Source organism: Triticum dicoccoides, chromosome 4B (genome assembly GCF_002162155.2).
Source record: "Triticum dicoccoides isolate Atlit2015 ecotype Zavitan chromosome 4B, WEW_v2.0, whole genome shotgun sequence".
Taxonomy (NCBI): domain Eukaryota; kingdom Viridiplantae; phylum Streptophyta; class Magnoliopsida; order Poales; family Poaceae; genus Triticum; species Triticum dicoccoides.
Window position 1 is genome coordinate 90,822,127 of NC_041387.1, and position 19,065 is coordinate 90,841,191.

At 41.0% G+C, this 19,065-nt stretch overlaps 1 protein-coding gene across 5 annotated transcripts; it reads right to left on the minus strand.

Moving 5' to 3' along the window:
- Positions 1-3,519: 3,519 nt before the first annotated feature.
- Positions 3,520-8,177, minus strand: LOC119295207. Of its 5 annotated transcripts, none has more exons than XR_005143809.1 (8): positions 7,408-8,176; positions 6,216-6,379; positions 5,155-5,247; positions 4,671-4,986; positions 4,455-4,603; positions 4,188-4,369; positions 3,982-4,107; positions 3,520-3,911 (listed from the first exon to the last, which is right to left on the minus strand). XR_005143809.1 is itself a non-coding variant. In XM_037573569.1 (8 exons), exons 3-8 carry the CDS (start codon positions 6,357-6,359, stop codon positions 3,735-3,737), a joined length of 1,005 nt encoding a protein of 334 aa, XP_037429466.1. In that variant the 5' UTR covers positions 6,360-6,379; positions 7,408-7,885; positions 7,993-8,176; the 3' UTR covers positions 3,520-3,734. The 5 variants fall into 5 exon arrangements, 4 of the variants coding, with proteins under 4 accessions (XP_037429466.1, XP_037429469.1, XP_037429468.1 ...); XM_037573569.1 differs by lacking the exon at positions 4,188-4,369 and having other exon boundaries at positions 7,408-7,885; positions 7,993-8,176; XM_037573572.1 differs by lacking the exon at positions 4,188-4,369 and having other exon boundaries at positions 6,216-6,317; positions 7,408-8,177.
- Positions 8,178-19,065: the final 10,888 nt, after the last annotated feature.

Consider the following 19,065-nt stretch of genomic DNA (forward strand, 5'->3'; position numbering starts at 1 on the left):
CAACAAAAAATATCTCTTGCGAAAATTTTCTATAATAGGACCTCAGTTGAAAAAAAAAAGAGCAACAAAATCTCAATTGCAAAAATGTTTGCAACAAAATAGTTGTTGCAAAAATATTCTGCAACAGTACATGTGTTGCGGAAATAATTCTGCCATAAGATCTGTGTTGAAATAGTGGAGACGCGCTCGGCCGGTCGATGCGGCAGATCTGACGGCTCGCGGCCCGACTGATCTTTTAAAAAGATCAGCCTGCGGACGCGTAGCACGCCCCTAATCTTATTCGCCAATCTTTTTTAGCTCATTTAACTATAAAATTTTAAAATCATATTACTTTTGAAAATTTTAGTTCATATGAATGATAAGGAGAATTGGATGGTACCCTAAAACTCTTTGTGTCCCTAATTTTGATTAGTACAGTTAATTTGATTTATGGAGGATGAAAATCGGACATAATTCGGTTTTCAAATATGGCAATCGAAAATTTGATAAATTTGATTTGGTGTTCTGTTTTCTTAGATTTTATACCCTCTTCTAACTGCAGTGCAATCACGCCGAATGGTAACAACACATGCCGCGCTAGCAATGGCACCACCCAAGCAATGGCAGCATCTAAACCAGCGGGCCCATCGAGGGACCCTCCCCCAGCGGGACGAGGCTTACCTGCTCCGCGCGCTTGCTCCCATCCATGCTCCCGCCTCTATCGAACGGCCCCTCGTCTTTTTGTCACCATCTCTTTTCTTTCGATAGAAAAAAAAATATCTCCGTACTTTTCCCCTAGACGATGAGGGCTGGTCCTTTGTCCTCTCTGGCGACGTCGCATCGTGGATACGCACATGTAGAGAGGTGGGCTCCCGTCGAGCTTGTGTGTGCTTCCAGCCCCGGCGTGATCCGAGAGCACGCCGACGACGAATGTGCATGGATTCAAATGCTCTGTCAGTGGCACGTACCCGCACGTCTACTTGGCCACGCCTGCCGATGGGAAGGGAAAAAGTCCATTTTAAACCTTAAACTTGTAGAGGTCCGGCGGAATGAACCCCCAAGTCAAAATCCCAGTCGATTGAACCCTGAACTCTGCAATCCCGGTCTAAATTGGACCTTCGGATCATTTCCCAAACAGGGATTGCTGACGTGGACCGGGATTGCGGAGGAAACGCTCGCAGCGCCCGTGGATGGGCCGGCCCAGTTCACGACAGCGCGTGCTGCGCCTTGTTGCTTCGATTTTTCGTTCGTTATTTGTTTTTTCTTTTTGATTTTTCTCTAGTGGTTCTGCTTTCTTTTCCTTTTTATTTTTTTTATTTATATTTATATTCTTTTCTTTTTCCTTTTTTATGATTTCTTTTTTCTATTTCCATCGGATCATTTTCCTATTTATATTACAAAAAAATTCATCATGCATTATAAAATGTTCATTGTATATTAGAAATTGCTCAATGAATACAAATTGTTCGCTATGTTTTTGAATTTTGTTCAGTGGTATATTACCCAAATATTTAATGTGTATTTAAAAATGGTCATCATATATTTAAAAATGTTCATTGTGTATAATTTAAAATATTCATTGTATATTAAGAAAATTTTCAATGGATATTACAAAATCTTCAGTCCAGAATATTTGCAAATGTTCAAAAGCAGTTCGATACATACTGTTTTTCAAAATGCCCTGGTGGTTTGTTTTTCAAAATCGATTATTTTTTCAAAACAAATGAACTTTTCTGTAATTCATGAGCTTTTTCCAAAATGTTCTAAAAAAATTTAAAAAATCGCTACAGTATTACGCGACTACATCTGTACTTATAAAGTTCTCCTTGCAACTGATTATTAGCGCACAGTAGGTGAGGTGGTTATACGGGCTAGTTCGATGTTCTCATCGCGCGAGTTCGATGATCGCTCTCTATATTTTATGAGGTGGTTTTTTGCTTTTTTGGCGCGAGTACCAGGAACCGGCCCAGCGAAAGTTACGAGGTCCCAGTGTGTGCACGATCCTCCGAACTTTTTTTGAAGTGTATTTTCGCGCGAGTACCAGGAACCGGCCCAACGAAAGTTATTTCAGAAAAGAAAAACGGTTCAGTGAAAGTTACGAGCTCCCGAGGGTGTGCGCCTTTTGGAATTACTAGTAAATGCCCGTACGTTGCACCGGGCGAAATATTAAATATAACTTTATCTAAATTTTGGAAACGTCGGGAATAAAGTTACACGGAGTATTTCCTTTTTGGATGTATTTAAAAAATTCAAGAATAATTTTTAAATTGGAATTCTTTTTATGGTGATGACCATTTTTTTGGAATATTATATATATATTCTAATTTATAGCAAAAGTGCCATGCAAAATAAATAAATATATGCTTAAACGGTTGAAAGTTATACCACTCAAACAACTACAACTATAACAGAACAACATTGTTCGAACAATTTTTGAACAATTCATATTTTTAGTTTGTAACTCCCATAGCTTTCTCAAAGAATATAATAATAAGTAAAACATGAATATGCTCTTACTTGATGTTCCAAGTTGCATGGTCTCGGTACTGTTGGTGAACGGACTCATGGAAAGTTGAAACAAATTCTGTTGTTGAAATAGAAGTGCAGTAGTGATCCAAAATATTTCCGGATCATGAATTTTATATTTGAAAAGCCTATATTTTATGAGGTGGTTTTTTGCTTTTTTGGCGCGAGTACCAGGAACCGGCCCAGCGAAAGTTACGAGGTCCCAGTGTGTGCACGATCCTCCGAACTTTTTTTGAAGTGTATTTTCGCGCGAGTACCAGGAACCGGCCCAACGAAAGTTATTTCAGAAAAGAAAAACGGTTCAGTGAAAGTTACGAGCTCCCGAGGGTGTGCGCCTTTTGGAATTACTAGTACAAATGCCCGTACGTTGCACCGGGCGAAATATTAAATATAACTTTATCTAAATTTTGGAAACGTCGGGAATAAAGTTACACGGAGTATTTCCTTTTTGGATGTATTTAAAAAATTCAAGAATAATTTTTAAATTGGAATTCTTTTTATGGTGATGACCATTTTTTTGGAATATTATATATATATTCTAATTTATAGCAAAAGTGCCATGCAAAATAAATAAATATATGCTTAAACGGTTGAAAGTTATACCACTCAAACAACTACAACTATAACAGAACAACATTGTTCGAACAATTTTTGAACAATTCATATTTTTAGTTTGTAACTCCCATAGCTTTCTCAAAGAATATAATAATAAGTAAAACATGAATATGCTCTTACTTGATGTTCCAAGTTGCATGGTCTCGGTACTGTTGGTGAACGGACTCATGGAAAGTTGAAACAAATTCTGTTGTTGAAATAGAAGTGCAGTAGTGATCCAAAATATTTCCGGATCATGAATTTTATATTTGAAAAGCCCATCACCCCTCCTTATAATCTTTCGGGAACATGTAGTTTAGGTCTGCACTGGATTTTTGTAGTAGAGATACCAATTACGATGTTTTTTTATAATATATTTTTTATAAGTTTTAACATCCACATACTGCAAGATGACCATCATGATTATGAAATTTTAATATATTCATTAGAGACTCTCTACCATATCTCTAAAAATAAACATACCATATGTAGCGCGCAGTCATTGTTGTCTAAAAGTCTATTTTGAGATGGTGTTATTGTCATCTTCTCTTTGGTAGGACGTACAGACAAAAAGGCCACAGACGAAAAGGCCACAATTACCCCGAACCAACCTCCCAAGATGCGCTCTCGCGAGCTCAACCGCGACTCCCTCCAGCGACCTCCTCAAACAAACCACATGAATAACTGTCTTTTTGAATTGCCTTTTGTAATTGTTCCGTGATCTTCCATTCGGTGAGATCAATGTCTTTCCAATTGTCTTTTACCAAGTTTTGACTCTTAAGAAGGTCCAAATGAAATTGTACTCCTCGTAGCTAAAAATAAAACAGTGGTTAGAAATGACACAGATTAGCGAAGTATATTAAAAATGGTGTTGTAACTAACCGTATGAGCGAGATCATCACGGTCAGAGTTCCAGCACAATGAGTCCAGTACTTGAACCTCATGTTTTTTTGTATTCACGACAGCTAGATACCAATGTGTGTTGTTGGCATTTATTGGAAGTTTAATCTATAATAAAGATAATTAGGAAAATAATTAATGAAAATGTATGAAACCTAGAACATGTAAATTGTGAATATGGATATTACCATGTCATGTTGCATATATTCAATGACGGTCTCTGTCATGAAGGCACTATCTTTTTGTATTCCAAGTTTGCCATCTCGTTTAAATAGTGAGGTAACAAATGGACTCTCAAAATATACTTTAATTTATTATCATTCTGGACATGTATTTGGTCCTTCATACAACATATATATGCATTGATCACCTATAATTTTGAAAGTTAAAAATACATTATTACTAATAGATATAAGTGATTAGAATCTTTTCCCTGTTTGAGTAAGGGTACTTACATCATCATTTACCCACTCCTTTTCATTTAGCAGGCACATCAATTGATTTTGCAAGACACAACTTCCATCTATCTGAACGAGCAACTGTTTTCTCAAAGATGATTCTATTGCTATATGAGCACATAGATCATGATCGGTCAATGTATAGTCTGCATAAAATAAAATATTTTTAGAATATATAAAATACGAAAGTATACATAATAAATAAATAAATACCTTGTGGGAGATAATCATATGTCTCATCAACTTTGATCCCTTTATTTGGATCTGGTCCCTTGACATCATGTAATATTAAAACAGGAGTTAATGTCGAGCTAGACGGTGATGGAGGTGATTGCAATGGTTCATGATCTATCTGATTATCTGATTCAGGCACAATCGATTCAAAACATTCAGAAACTTGATTAGATGCTGACATAGTTGGTGACATTGGTGATGTCTCCAAAACACCTGATTCAGAAATTTTTGCTTTTTTTGAAGGCCGGTTATCGAAATCCTCTCGAATGTTCATTTCAGTGATGTCATTTGTTTTCTGCAGTTACAACATAAAAAAACTGCTTTAGAAAACCCACCTAGGGTATATACAAAGGTATATGCAGTTGTTGATTGCTGAACTAAATTGACTTGCTCTATTTAACAACAACAAATGTTCACAGCAGCAACATATATCAAAATATGCAATTTGAATGGGGAAACTTACAATGTGCATGTTGCTATCATCAAGTGTTACTGGTGGCATGTTCGAGAGCCGAATCTCCTTGGCCTCCACCTGAGTTCTATCAGTCTTTGGGATCTGCAAGTGCACAAACATAAGTTAATAAACTTTTAATACATGCACTCTCAAGGATTGAATCATGCATTTGAATGGCAGAGATGTTCTATTCAACAAGGCTTCAGGAGAGTTTGATTTTTCAAAAAAAAAACATTGTAAAGATGATATTTTAGGTGCCTACTGTATCTACCGTCTTTAACATAAGGAAGGGGAAGATCACAAAGACTGGTTTGTGGCGAGTTTGGCACTTTGATCAGCCTAGGGTGGTCTGCTCATGGTGGTTCTCGATCTCGAGTAGAATCATTTACTCTAGCTTCAGCAGATATTTACTTTACCTTGAGCAATCATTATCCAAAGACGCATCTTATATTTTCAAAGAGGACTGAATAAACAGGACTCAAGGGTGGTTGTATAGTAAGATGACTCAATCACTGAAAAGTATAATATTGAAGACTGAGATGAAACTTTTTCACTAAAGGCTGAAGAAAGATGACTTAAAAGAAAATGAATGGAGAAGAAAAGAGTCAAGAACGACACCCAGGAATAAAATACCACTGAGTGAGATCAATAGTGTGCAACTATTGCCCAAAACTAAGCTGGCAACTACCACTGAAACAAATGACATGACTGAAGAAACTGAGGATTGTCGTCGATGCCTCACAAGCACCATAAAACAACTACTGTAAGAAGGAACACAGGAACCACAAGTTCAGCGAACTTTCCAGCCTCGACATGATTTCTATTGTATTGTCTCAGCCCATGATCTCTACTGTACACCACAAGTTCAGCAATTTCTGAACACACAAAAGCTTGAGGGACAGGCACCACAAGTTCAGCAAACTTTCCAGCCTCGACATGATTTCTACTGTATTGTCTCAGCCCATGATCTCTAGTGTACACCACAAGTTCAGCAATTTCTGAACACACAAAAGCTTGAGGGAAGTGGCAACAACAGGGTTGTTTTTGAGGGAGGTAGAAGCATCACATACCTCTGTTGTAGCCACCGTTGGACTCATAGTGCTTCTCTGGACCAAGAATTCCGGCGAACTTGGTGCCGGTTCGTCCGGCGTACTCAAAGGCGAACTCGGTGCCTGTTCCTCCGGCGCACACAAAGGCGACATGATGCTGAGCATGGTGTTACGACTGGCAAATCCTTACCAATCATTATCAAGCAAAAAATCATCCAAAGCACAATCAAATTGTTGTCATAAAACAGTGCAGGATAGTAAGTTCAAAAATGCATCAGCTCAGTCCCAAATAAGCATTGCAGTTTTGCTCAAATTAGGGATCAGAGGTAGTAACACAACAACACAAACAGACCAAATTATATATTACTACACTGTAATAGAGCAACAACCAAAAATCATAGTCAGGCATCAGCAAATAGCATACAACTCAGGCCCAAATAAGCATTGCAGTTTTGCTCAAATTAGGGATCAGAGGTAGTAACACAGCAACACGAACCGACTAAATTATATATTACTACACTGTAATAGAGCGACAACCAAAAATCATAGTCAGGCATCAGCAAATAGCATACAAATCAGGCCAAAATAAGCATTGAAGTTTTGCTCAAATTGGGGATCAGAGGTAGTAACATAGTAACACAGGCATCAGCAAATAGCATACAAATTTCTCCAATAGTTCAATCAATGAAACCCAGATAAGAAACTTGATCAAAGGAACAAAGGAACAAGCTGGTCAAGTATTTCACATCTTTCACAAGAGAAACGTCATTTGCTTGATTGCTCATTGAATCTGCAGTTGTTAAATATCTGAATGTAGCATCTAAAGGTCCAACACAAGTAGAAGGACACATTCATCAAAACTGTTGTTTCTGAATGTAGGTGTGGAGCGAGGAGCTCCTAAATCTCTAGAACTCTCTCCATAACCCTGCTCTCAATTTCTGTTTTTTTTTGTATTGATACATGTACAGTCGATATTAGTCTGCTCATAATCAGTCAATCACTTTGTCACTTTTGCTAAGACTTCTAGCAAGGGCACATAAACACACCAATATTGACAGCATGATCAAAAACAGATTGAGCAGCTATTAATACGGCAACATTATACGGCAGGAAATATAACTACGACAATTGCAAGATCACATAGTAGCAGTTGAATTGCAACATTATACGACAGGAAACAGGAGAAGCAAGGGAAGAATTATCTGTATCATACCCCAAGCGACGGTGCAATGCTCGCTGGTGGCGCTGGCCTGATTCACGATTCCGGCAGAGAACAATTCAAGGTGCACTGCTCGCTGGTGGCGCTGGCCTGGTTCTGGATTCCGGCGGAGAACAATTCAATATATAGCATCGAACTACAAATCCGGGTCCGTACAGTTTCTTTGTTTGAGAAGGACACGGGAGCAGGAGTTTGACAAGGACACGGAGGCGGAACGGGCATCCCGCTCGCTCGTTCTCGACGAACAGAGCAACGACAGCAAGGCCGAGGAGGCGAGCAGAGGTTGGGCACGGGCGGAGGTGCGAGAGGTGGAGTCCAGGCACGCAGGGGCGGGAGACGAAGCAGACGACGACGGCGATGAGGAGGCCTCGGGCATGGGATCAGCGGCCATGGCGCTCCTGTAGAGAAGAAACCAGGGAGGGAGATGAGCAGGGGGAACCGGAGGGAGAGGTGAGAAAGGAGTGGGGCGGCGCTCATCTGCGGTGGCGACGGTGGCCTCTAGTGGCGGGGTTGGCTGGCCTCGGTCGGGCGCGAGCTCGGGCAGTGCTGAGGAAGAAGGGTCGCGGGACGACGCGGGACCTGCTGGTGGTGCTGCTGCTGGCCACCGGCGGAAGCGAGCTCCGGCTCAAGGAGTCGAGGAGGCGGCGAGGCAGAGCACAGGCAGCGACGGCACGCAGTTGCGGACGCGACGCGGACGGCGGGAGGCGGGATCCGGCGGTGGGTAGCGGGAAGCGTGCGGCGGCGCAGGCAACCGCGGCGGCGCGGCTTGCGGGCGGCGGGGCGGCTCGAGGAGCTCGCGGGCGCGGGCGCCGTCGCCGTCGCCGTCGCCATAGCCATCGCCAGAGAAATGGATAAGACTACGAGGCTAGTGGTTGCAAATCAAATGAATAAAGGGGGTTTTCTGCAAAATGTAATGTTATATACAGACTCACTAAAACAAGGACTGCGGGTTAATTTCATGTAAACCGAAGTTTTTTTTTTTGCAAAATCACGCTCGACGACGTACTACAGAAACCTAATTCTCTTTATTATTTCACTAAAACAAGGACTGCGGGTTAATTTCATGTAAATCGAAGGTTTTTTTTTGCAAAATCACGCTCGACCACGTACTACAGAAACCCAATTCTCTTTATTATTAAAAAATTGTTATTGAAGGGAAAAATAATTTAGCGGGCTGGCCCACCACACGAATCCCGGTTCAAATGATGTCAGGGTTTGATTTAGACCGGGATTGCATAGTTTAGGGTGCAATCGACCGGGATTTTGACTTGAGGGTCCATTCCGCCTAACCTCTACAAATTCAAGGTTTAAAATGGACCCTCCCCCAGCAGGACGAGGCTTACCTGCTCCGCGCGCCTGCTCCCATCCATGCTCCCGCCTCTATCGAACGGCCCCTCGTCTTTTTGTCACCATCTCTTTTCTTTCGATAGAAAAAAAATATCTCCGTACTTTTCCCCTAGACGATGAGGGCTGGTCCTTTGTCCTCTCTGGCGACGCCGCATCGTGGATACGCACATGTAGAGAGGTGGGCTCCCGTCGAGCTTGTGTGTGCTTCCAGCCCCGGCGTGATCCGAGAGCACGCCGACGACGAATGTGCATGGATTCAAATGCTCTGTCAGTGGCACGTACCCGCACGTCTACTTGGCCACGCCTGCCGATGGGAAGTCACTGCTCCTGTCGCTTTAGTGCGGCTCTATGTGCACGCTTGTCCTCGTTGCCACCATCGTCTGCTAGCTTTCTTTAAGTTGCATCTTGCTCGTGAGTCGTGGCCTCGGTGTGTGTGTGGGTGTCCTAATCGGCTGGCGGCGAACCGGCGATGAGAGCGTCGAACTTGAGTCCTGGTGCCCTCGTCGTGGAGGTTCAGGGCGATGAACAGGGGCACTTAGGCCTCCTGATTGTGCCTTGTTGTATTCCCCTGATTTTTTTTGTTGTCATCTTTTTTAATTGAGAGAAAAAAGAGGTGGACCTAGGGAATAGAAGAGTCGTTCGATGGATGGGAGCATAGATGGGAGCAGGCGTGTGGAGCAGGTAAGCCTCGTCCCCCACAGCGACCCAAATGGGCAGTTTCGCTAACCGTGTGGAGGGCCAACAAAATTAAGGAGAGAAAAATAGGACGCGGATTTGGTGAACATGGATGCGCGTGCACCCTTTATGAATAGTAAATTTGGAAAATGCTAAAAAAAATTCAAAGAAATCTGAATTTATTTTTGTAATACACATAGTCAACCGGTATACTTGTATATGAAGTTTCACAAAGAAATCACATCCGTGATAATCTGGGCAAAAATGTCAAAATCAAAGCTATATTAAAAAACACTGATTAATGAATAGTATGGTCGCACTTGTATTTTTTTCACTAAAAATATCATGGGTGTTAATACATTATGAAACTTCACATGTGAGTAGAATGATCGACTAAGTTTCATACCACGAAATTTCAGATTTTTTTTATTTTTCTAGTATTTTTTTATGTATTTACTATTCACATGGATGCGCGCGCACCCATGTTGACCTTTGTATTTTCAAGAAAAATAGATCTACAATTTTTATTTTTTACGGTACTTATTCAAAATCATACCGTACGTACTGCCTTTTGTGTCCCCGACATCAAATGGAAGTTAATTAAGCGAGAATTGCACTTGCGTACTTGTCCCGACTGAATCATTTTGTACTGCGGACGTCTCGTTAGTTCTGTACATGTGACATGTGTAAATGTGGGATAGATCGTGCATGGATCCGCTGTCCGTTCTCGACATTGCCGAAGGCACACGTACGTACGCATGTCCCGGATACTATCCAGCTGCACCAGCTACACGATCGCAGCACTGGTGTGTGCACGTTTATATCTGCAGGAGTATAATCTTGCACGACCAGTGCGATATTCAGGGCATGTGTTGTGTTTTATATGCACCAATTGTCCTGACAAGGAGTTATGTTGCTGATGTACATGAAGAATCAAATGGTGCTCGCTTGTTTTCTAGATTTATTTCAGATTTTTCAACGTTATTCTTTTAGTGGTATGGTTTGTCTGTCAACTACAAGGTGTCTATGATGAATTCGTCAATCTTAAGATCTGCTCACTCAGTCTCTCATAGATGTTTAGAGGTAGGGTTGCGTACATATATTCATAGGATGAGTATGCATGCGTGTGGTTAGCATCTGCATCTTTATTGTGTATCTAAAACAAAGAATCAAATGTTTTCTTTTTGCAATGAAATTAGATGTTATGTTTGTTTGCTTCTTCCTTTTTAGGGCGAGGGAGAATAGCATGTTATGATGATGTGTTACGATGACATCACGCAGAGGATTTTTCTCTACTTGTGGAAAAAACCTAAAATCATTAATCCTAAAACGTATGCCATTTAATTTATAATTAACTCACACCATGAACGTAGTGAAATTTTTTCGGTGTGGGGAATGAGATATGACATTGTTCATCCAAATCGACAAGTGGAATATTTTACCTGTTGTGTTCCAAATTCGGTGCTCCTTTTGCTCCATTTACAAAGCTTTGTCTTTGTACAGCAAAGTTTACATATCTTACATTCTTAAGAAGTTGGTCTCAATTTTTTCAACATGTAAAGTGTTCACCTCAACGTCTCACTAAGCAATGCATTTAAGTCTTCTCTCCCACTACCACCTCAGCAATCTTGCCACGTATGCAACTTCCAACAAGCGTAATGCCCTCAGTCATCCACGTCATCATTTCTTTTCAGTGGTTTTATTTCTAAAAATAAATGGAGCTCCGGCGGGAGCGCTACAACCCTGTAATCTCCCTAATAATAACTCCCCACCGATTGATTTTCTTTCATCCCAATACTTCGTCTCCTTCTCTGCCTACACCCTTCCCCTTCAACTCCCTCGGCCGCCCAACTTCCTGCAAATTGCAGCATATACATCTTCCTTCAAAATCCCTTGTTTGGGCATTGTGGTGAGTGGTGACCACAACCTCCGCTTGCCCCTCTGGCGAGAATCGTCAGCAGGTGCCTGCAACGGCAGAGGAGGTCGATGGTTCCAGCCATGAACACCCACCAGCCCTTCTCTCCCTCAAAAGTAAAAGAAGATCAATGACCCATTACAAAAGAAGTTCTATCATCTCCCGATCGTAGGGTGCGGCGGTTGGATCGCGATCTCGACATGATGGCACTCCTGTGTATGGCTCTGCCCACCAGGCAACTCGCCATCGTCCACTCTCTGGGTCTGGCTCGACTTCCAGGACGCCTCGCTTTTGAAGGCTCATCCGACTCCGCCATGACCGGCTTGCCTTCGATGGCTCTCTGGCTCCTCCATGAACACCTCGGCCAATATTCTCTCATGTTGCTATCCCCTTTCCGTTGGGTCCTTTGGCACGATTGTCGGCCTCCTCACTACAGACGGCTCTCAGACTCCGGCACCACCGTCGGTGGCCTTCCATCTTCTCATGCCATCTTCGTCTTCATGTGTAGAGCTAGCTCTGTTGCCGTTGGGGAGGCTAACATTCTTTCCAGTCTGGAAGGAACGACCTCATGGCAACGCCAGTGAGGGCCTTATAGATGGAATAGAGATTGACACTCAATGCCCAGAGAAGCACTTGATCCAGCTCAGAGAGCTTTCAGCGAGGCTGTCGGTGTCAAGTTGTCTTTCCTCCAGCGACGTCTTTCTGTTGCGACAATGGTAGCCTTCTTTTGCCAAGCTAACCTTCTGCGGCTGGGGAGGAACCCATTATGGTTGTTCGGTGCTCTCCTTTATATTGGTCATGTGAGACACCCAACTTCTATTTACAATAACGACTTACATTATGTGCGGTTGTAGTGGGTCATATACTTTGTTCTTCAGTTTTTCTTCCTGTGAGTGTTACTTAAATTTGGTTAGTACTGTCGATCCCCTTTCCCGCAGACACTTGGTAGTAGCATTTTTTTCGTCTTATATGACGTCCATCTGTTAAAAAAAAGAGACTAAGTTTAGACTGAATTGGAGGGTGAGAATAAACTTGATATACCAAGTAGTTTTTGCAAGGCTTCACGTTTGTCATTCAAGTTTGCAAGTTGCTGACAATACTTCAAGAATAACATTTAGTAACGGCCAAAATCTACTTATGCATGTTTATCAACAGTTGTGACACACTCATTTTTTATTATTGTTTGATGCAAGAAATATGTAAATATGCTATATTTTAATGTGTTCTAGATTGTAGAAACTTTTGCATAGATTTAAACTTTGGATGTTATGGAATTCAAACCTTTCCTTTTGCTCACATTTCCCGTTGCAACGCGCGGGGTATCTTCTAGTATTGTTAATTGCTTGTACATATAGTTTTTCAAAAAAAAGAGGGAAAACTCATCTAGCCTATATATACACAATCCTCCATTTATTATTGTAAAATTTACAAGATTCAAACCTCTCTACATGCGATAAAAATGGCCACACGTACATGTTTTGACTGCATGTATGCGTGATACATTTCAGAATCTTTTGCTACGACAAAAATAAAAAAATTCACCCAGAACCTGAGGAGCACGAGGTACCAAAATGTGGTTTTGCTCAAACTATATATCTCTGTCTAATCGATTTTCTTTCGCAACATTCATCTTCAGACCGGAGAGACAAGAATTCGATCACGTTGTGTTTCCATAATTATTTTGCATCAGATGCAGTTGGGACGACCAAAAACATGCTGGTACTCGATTAGCAGCCGCGTGGATCCTTATCAACCTTATGAAGTTATTATCTCTTCTTATTCTTCTCGATATCACGTCCAAATTGTAGCGACAATTACCTTTTAATTTGCTCAAAGCTCTATGTATATGCAAGCTAATTTCGCTCATGGGCCATACCATGAAACATCTAAACTTACCAAAATTATGTTTTCGTGCCTTAATTTTGGTCTTTCATACTCAACTGATTTTGCTTGTTTCCCAACAAAAAATGTTTTTTCTTACGTTTGTGCATTTGTCGTTCTATGTGTCCATGCTTCGAGGGCTAGAAACGTTTTAAAATGTTTAGGAATTGTTCCTTAATTTTTGAAAATGCAGAAATTTTAGAAATTAAAAAAATTAAATGCGGTCGCCTTAAAAAATATTCTCAAAATTTTTGAAATAAAGGGAAAATAAAAATTAAAAAGGGAAAAGAAAACCAAAGGGAAGAACCACAACTAAACTGGATAGCTGAATTAAAAAAACCCGATAAACAAATACAGTACGTGCCTAACCAAAAGGGAAATGTTTCGAGCCGGCGCACCGATCGAACTTTCCGTCGGACTCGTGCACCACGCTGGCTCACGCGATACGGAAACAACCACCCCGAGACACATGTATATGGTGGGTCCTGCACGAGTTTTTCTCCTTTTCTTCTACCTCCAACCCATCACGACTCTGCTCCTCACACATGCCCCACGCTGGCCGCATCCTCCAGAAACTTTCTCACCGGCGGCGAGTGCTCGTCTGCGACGGCGCCCAACGCCGCCTCTCCTTCATGGCCGGCGAGCCCCTCTCCCTTCCTTCCCCCCAATTCGTATCCCCGCTAGCTCCCCACGGCCATGGGCTTCTGCACCTTTTGGATCTCAGCCATGGCCTCCGCCCAACTACGGCTCCGAGTCGCCGCCGGCGAAGCTATCGACACTGTCAGGGCGCAGCAACCAGAGCTACAAGCCTGCAACCACGGGCACACGCTGAATGGCGAGGACGGGCGGCGCTGGTCCTAGCAAATCTAACATCGCGGTTTTTTGCTACATGCTTCAACCGGCATAACATTTTGCTACAACCGTCATAGCATTTTGCTACAACCAAGTCACATTTTGCTACAACACACAGCCAGCGTCGCAGTTTTGCTACAACTAGCGTCGCTTTTTGCTACAACCGACATCACGTTTTTCTACATCCATCACGACCGAGCTGCAACCCGCGACGGTGAACGACGCCTTTTTGCTGCAAGTGTGGTAGGTTTTTGCTACATCCGGCAACGACTTTTGCTACATCCATTCTTTTTTCAAGATGCAGCGGCTCCTACCTGCAATGACGAGCTACACCGGGCGACGGCGGTGACTGACCTTTTTTTGCTGCAACCTTTGTCTCCGTTTGCTACGACCGTGCAATAGAAAGCGGCAACGGCTGGCCATGGGAGCTGCATGCCAGCGGTGACGGCTGACGTCGGGCTGCAACCGACGACAATAAGAGCTGCATCTAGCGGAGCTGCAACTGGCGACTGGTGTTGCCGGAGCTGTGACCATCACCAGCGAGGGGGAGCTGCAACCCACCGGCAAACCTTTTGCTACATGCGTGGATCCGGCGAGATACATGAGAGAAGACGGCGGCGACCGGCGGTGAGTGCAGCATCCAGCAGCGCGGGAGCGGCGGAGAGAGGGGGCGCAGGTGAGGGGGTGGTTGCTGGCGGGCTAGAAGGACATGCAGGTGAGCAGCGCCCGCGCTTCGTGCGGAGAGGAAGAAGAGCAGGGGAAGTCAACGCACAGATCAGAACGGCTGCTCGCTGGATCGTACGGTTGGGACTCGATCGGCCGAACCGTTTGGGCCGGCGCACCAGCACCTAACGTCGCCAAAGAGGAGGGGGGGAATGGACTGCACTCACACCTCACCGTGAATGGGCCTGGCCCATAGCGCTTACCCTCTGCATTTATTTGTTCAACAACGTCGCAAAGCAGGCGTCAAACGAAATCACTAGTTAAGGAGTACTCTTGCGAAGATCATTCCAATTCCTCAGGTTGCGACAAGTGGCGCGCTGCATGTGCGCCACTTGTCGCAACCTGAGAGTTTTTCCTTTTTTCATAGATCCATTTATTCAAAATGTTTTATCTCTTAAACTGTGCGTCCAGATCTCGAACCGCTTTCGCCATTGGATTCCTCACGTCGAGATCTTCAAAATTAGATCCCATGTTGATAGGTTTTGACGAACTTTTTTTCCATGACCGGACGAAAAAACCAAACCGGGAGCATGGGTTTTCCCTTTCCAAAAGAGGCACGCCCGTGCCCCTGACGAAATCACAACCGTGCCTCTCGCGGAAGCAAAACCGTGCCCCTCGCGAAAGAAAAAAGACAAAAACCGCGACTTTTTTTCGTTTCCGAGGAGGCACGGCCGTGACTCGCGAAAGCACAACTGTACCTCTCGCGGAAGCAAACTCGTGCCTCTCGTGAAAGGAAAAAAAACCCAGAAAACACGTTTTTTTTCGTTTCCAAGAGGCACGGTTGTGCTTTCGGCACGGCCGTGACTCTGGCGAAAGCACAACCGTGCCTCTCGCGGAAGCAAAACCGTGTCTCTCGCGAAAGGAAAAAAAAAAACACGTTTTTTCGTTTCCAAAAGGCACGGTTGTGCCTCTCGCGAAAGCACAATCGTGCCTCTCGTGGAAACAAAACCGTGACTCTCGCGAAAGGAAAAAACGAGTTTTTTGCGCAATTTTTTTTTCAAAATTCTTTTGGTCGTAAAGCTAGGGAAGAACGGTGGAAAACCAAAACATAAAAATAAATAAATAAAACATTTAAAAAGCCGAAAACACATGCGAAAAAAATAAAAAAAATAAAATCCGGAGGGAGCGCCCAGAGCGTGATACGTGGCGAATCGCTGAGAACGCGTCAAGTGACGATGATCGTTGCGAGGCTTCCGAAGGAGCGCTCGTTAATTAGTTGCTCTCGGCGTCAAACTGTCGCTGTTCCGCACAAGAAGATCAAACGATCGTTTGAGTTGGCCCAGCCCGTTTAAGCGTTTCAGCCTTCCCAGTTTTGTGAACCTTCTAGAGGTTCCCAGCCGATTTTTTCAGGTTTTAGGAAACTTCTTTACGCTTTACCTTGTTCTGTTTTTTCTCTCCTTTTCCCCTCTTCTGTCTATTTTAACTTTTTCTATTTCGTTATTTATTTCCCATTCTCTTTCCTTTCTTTTTTTAAAAAATTTACTTTTATTTTTCCAAAAAATGTTCAGAATTTTTTAAAAATTTCAAAAGTGGCCATTCCTTCAACTTTTATTCATAAATTCAAAAACATGTTGGCATTTTTTCATTTTTTTGGGAGTTCCAAACATGTAGGTGTTCATAAAAAAGTATTCAGAATGTTCAAGTTTAACATTTTCACAAGTTTTAAAAAAATGCTCCTGTTTTAAGAAAAGGTTAAAAAAATTTAAAAAAGTTATTCTTTTCGTTTTTCTCAGCAGTTTCAGATAATGTTCTTGCTTAAAAAAATTCAAAAAATATTTGTGTTTTCAAATTTTGTTCGTGTTTTCCAAAAAAATGTCCGGACCTTTTTCTTCAAAACTTTCACAACATTTTGGAAAATTGTAAGAAATTTCAGATAATTGTTCACATTTAAAAAAATTCTTCACAAGTTTTAAAAAATGTTCATGTTTCCATCTCTTTTAGAGGTTTCAAAAACAATTGTGTGTCAAAACAATGTTCCAAAATTTCATAAAATGTTCGTATTTTCAAATTTTGTTCGAGTTTTTCAAAAAAATTTCGGAATGTGTTTCTTCAAAATTTTCACAACTTTCTCAAAAAAAATATTTGTTCCCAAAAATGTCCCCTTTTCATAAAATTTCACATTTTGTAAGAATTGTTGATGTTTTCCATTTTTAGGTGGTTCAAAAGATGTTCCCATTTCCTTAAATTATTCAAAAATTTCATAAAATGATTGTGTTCTCAAGTTTTGTTCAGGCTTTTAAAAAATGTTCATTTTTTCAAATTATATTTTGGAATTTAGAAAAATGTTCCCGTTTCAAAAAACTGTTAATAATTTTAGAAAATGTTTCAGTTTTTGTCTTATATTTCTTGACCAATTTGAAAGTTTGTGCGTTTGACAAAACATTCAAGTGTTTTTCTCAAAAACAAATATGCTCGATATTTCAAATCTGCGATGGCATTTTGTTCATAAGGCCTCACGCTGCATTATAAAGAGTGAAGCTTGAGCTCTACAAGATCTTGGGTTTGATCCCACGCAAGTGTGCTTTTTTGGAGCTATAGTATGCGTTACGCAAGAAGAGCTACCCACTGCGGCCTACTAGAGGAAAAATGAGCCTGGTTTTACCATGTTTACTTTCTTTTCCTGCTTTTCCTTTATTTTCCTTTTCTTTCTTTTTCTTTATTTTCACTCATCTAATTCAACATACTTTTTTTTTGTGTTTTCTCAATCAGTTTTCCCGTGCTTTATCCCAAATACTATTGGTCAACAAACACAAAAAAATGTTGAACGAGTATTAAAAAATGTTCAATAAGTATAAAAAATGATGAATAAGTAGTTTAAAAAAGTTGAACAAGTATTTGAAAATGTTGAATAAGTATAAAAATATTGAACACGTATTTGAAAATGTAAATAAGTATTAACAATTGTTGAACGTGTATTTAAAAAAAGTTGAACAAGTATTTGATAATGTTGAATCAGTATTAAGAATTTTGAACAAGTATTTGACGAATGTTGAATAAGTATTAAAAAATTGAACAAGTATTTGAAAATATTGAAAAAGTATTTTAAAATGTAAAGTAAGTATTGTAAAAATTGAACATACATATGAAAATGTTGAATAAATAAGAAAAAAATGTTGAATGAGTATCTGACAAATGTAGAACATATATTTGAAAAATGTTAAATAAATATTAAAATGTTGAATAAGTGTTCAGACAATGTTCAACGTGTATACAGAAAATGTTGATCACTTATTAAAAGAAAGTTTTGACGTATACAAAAATGTAGAAGAAAAAATGGAAAAGAAAAAAAAAGAAAAACAAACAAAAAATGGAGAAGAAAAAATAAAACCAAACAAAAAGTGGAGAAGAAAAAAGAAAATGAAACAAAAATGAATAAGAAAAAAAAGAAAAGAAACAAATAAAAACCAGTAAAACTTGTATTTCAAAACAGAGAAAAAATGAAGAAAAATGAAAAAAAACAGTGGAGAAAACTGGACCATGTCGCCTCAAATAAGGTTCGCCATATATATCATCAGTGAACTTCCAGTAGCAGAGTTGTTGGCCACTCTAGTTATTACTAGAGAGACCTAGGATCGATACCCCCGCCCATGCAATCCTAAGTCTGTGTTTTTTCATGTTTTATGTTCGCTCTAATGGACAGGCCCATCACTGTAGACTCCGATGCGAGAGCAAGCTATCGCCTCACTTAAAGCGATAAATAGTTGTCGCGGCGACAGACTGCCGCAGAGAGCGGGACATAGGATCTACCCTCCTCTTTGCTGCCCTTTGCGCCCCTAAAGGGTAGTAACACCCATGCACACCCCTTCGTGGGCCGGCCCATATACATGAACGTTGCCTTAATCGCTCGATCCACACGACCGTTGTTTTCTTTTTTAGAGTACACGATCGCTGGTTAAGTTGTATACAAAACATTGCTGGTTGACATTTCACCACGAGCATGGACCCCTGGTCACGTTGTTGACTATTGACTTTTGCATAAAAGTTCACAAAAACCCATAAGCTCACAAAAAAAGTTCATAAAAATAATAAAAGTTTAAAAATGTACAGGAATTTGGAAAAGTTCATCAGTTTTGAAGAAAAAGTTGAAAAAGGTTTGCAATAATGAAAACAATCATCAGTTTAAAAAAGTTCTTCAATATTGAAAAAGTTCAAAAAATTAAAAAACAGTTCACCAATTTTGAAAAAAAATCACAAAATTTTAAAAAGTTCCTAAAATTTAAAAAACAAATTTGAAAAAAGTTCATCGAATTTGAGAAAAC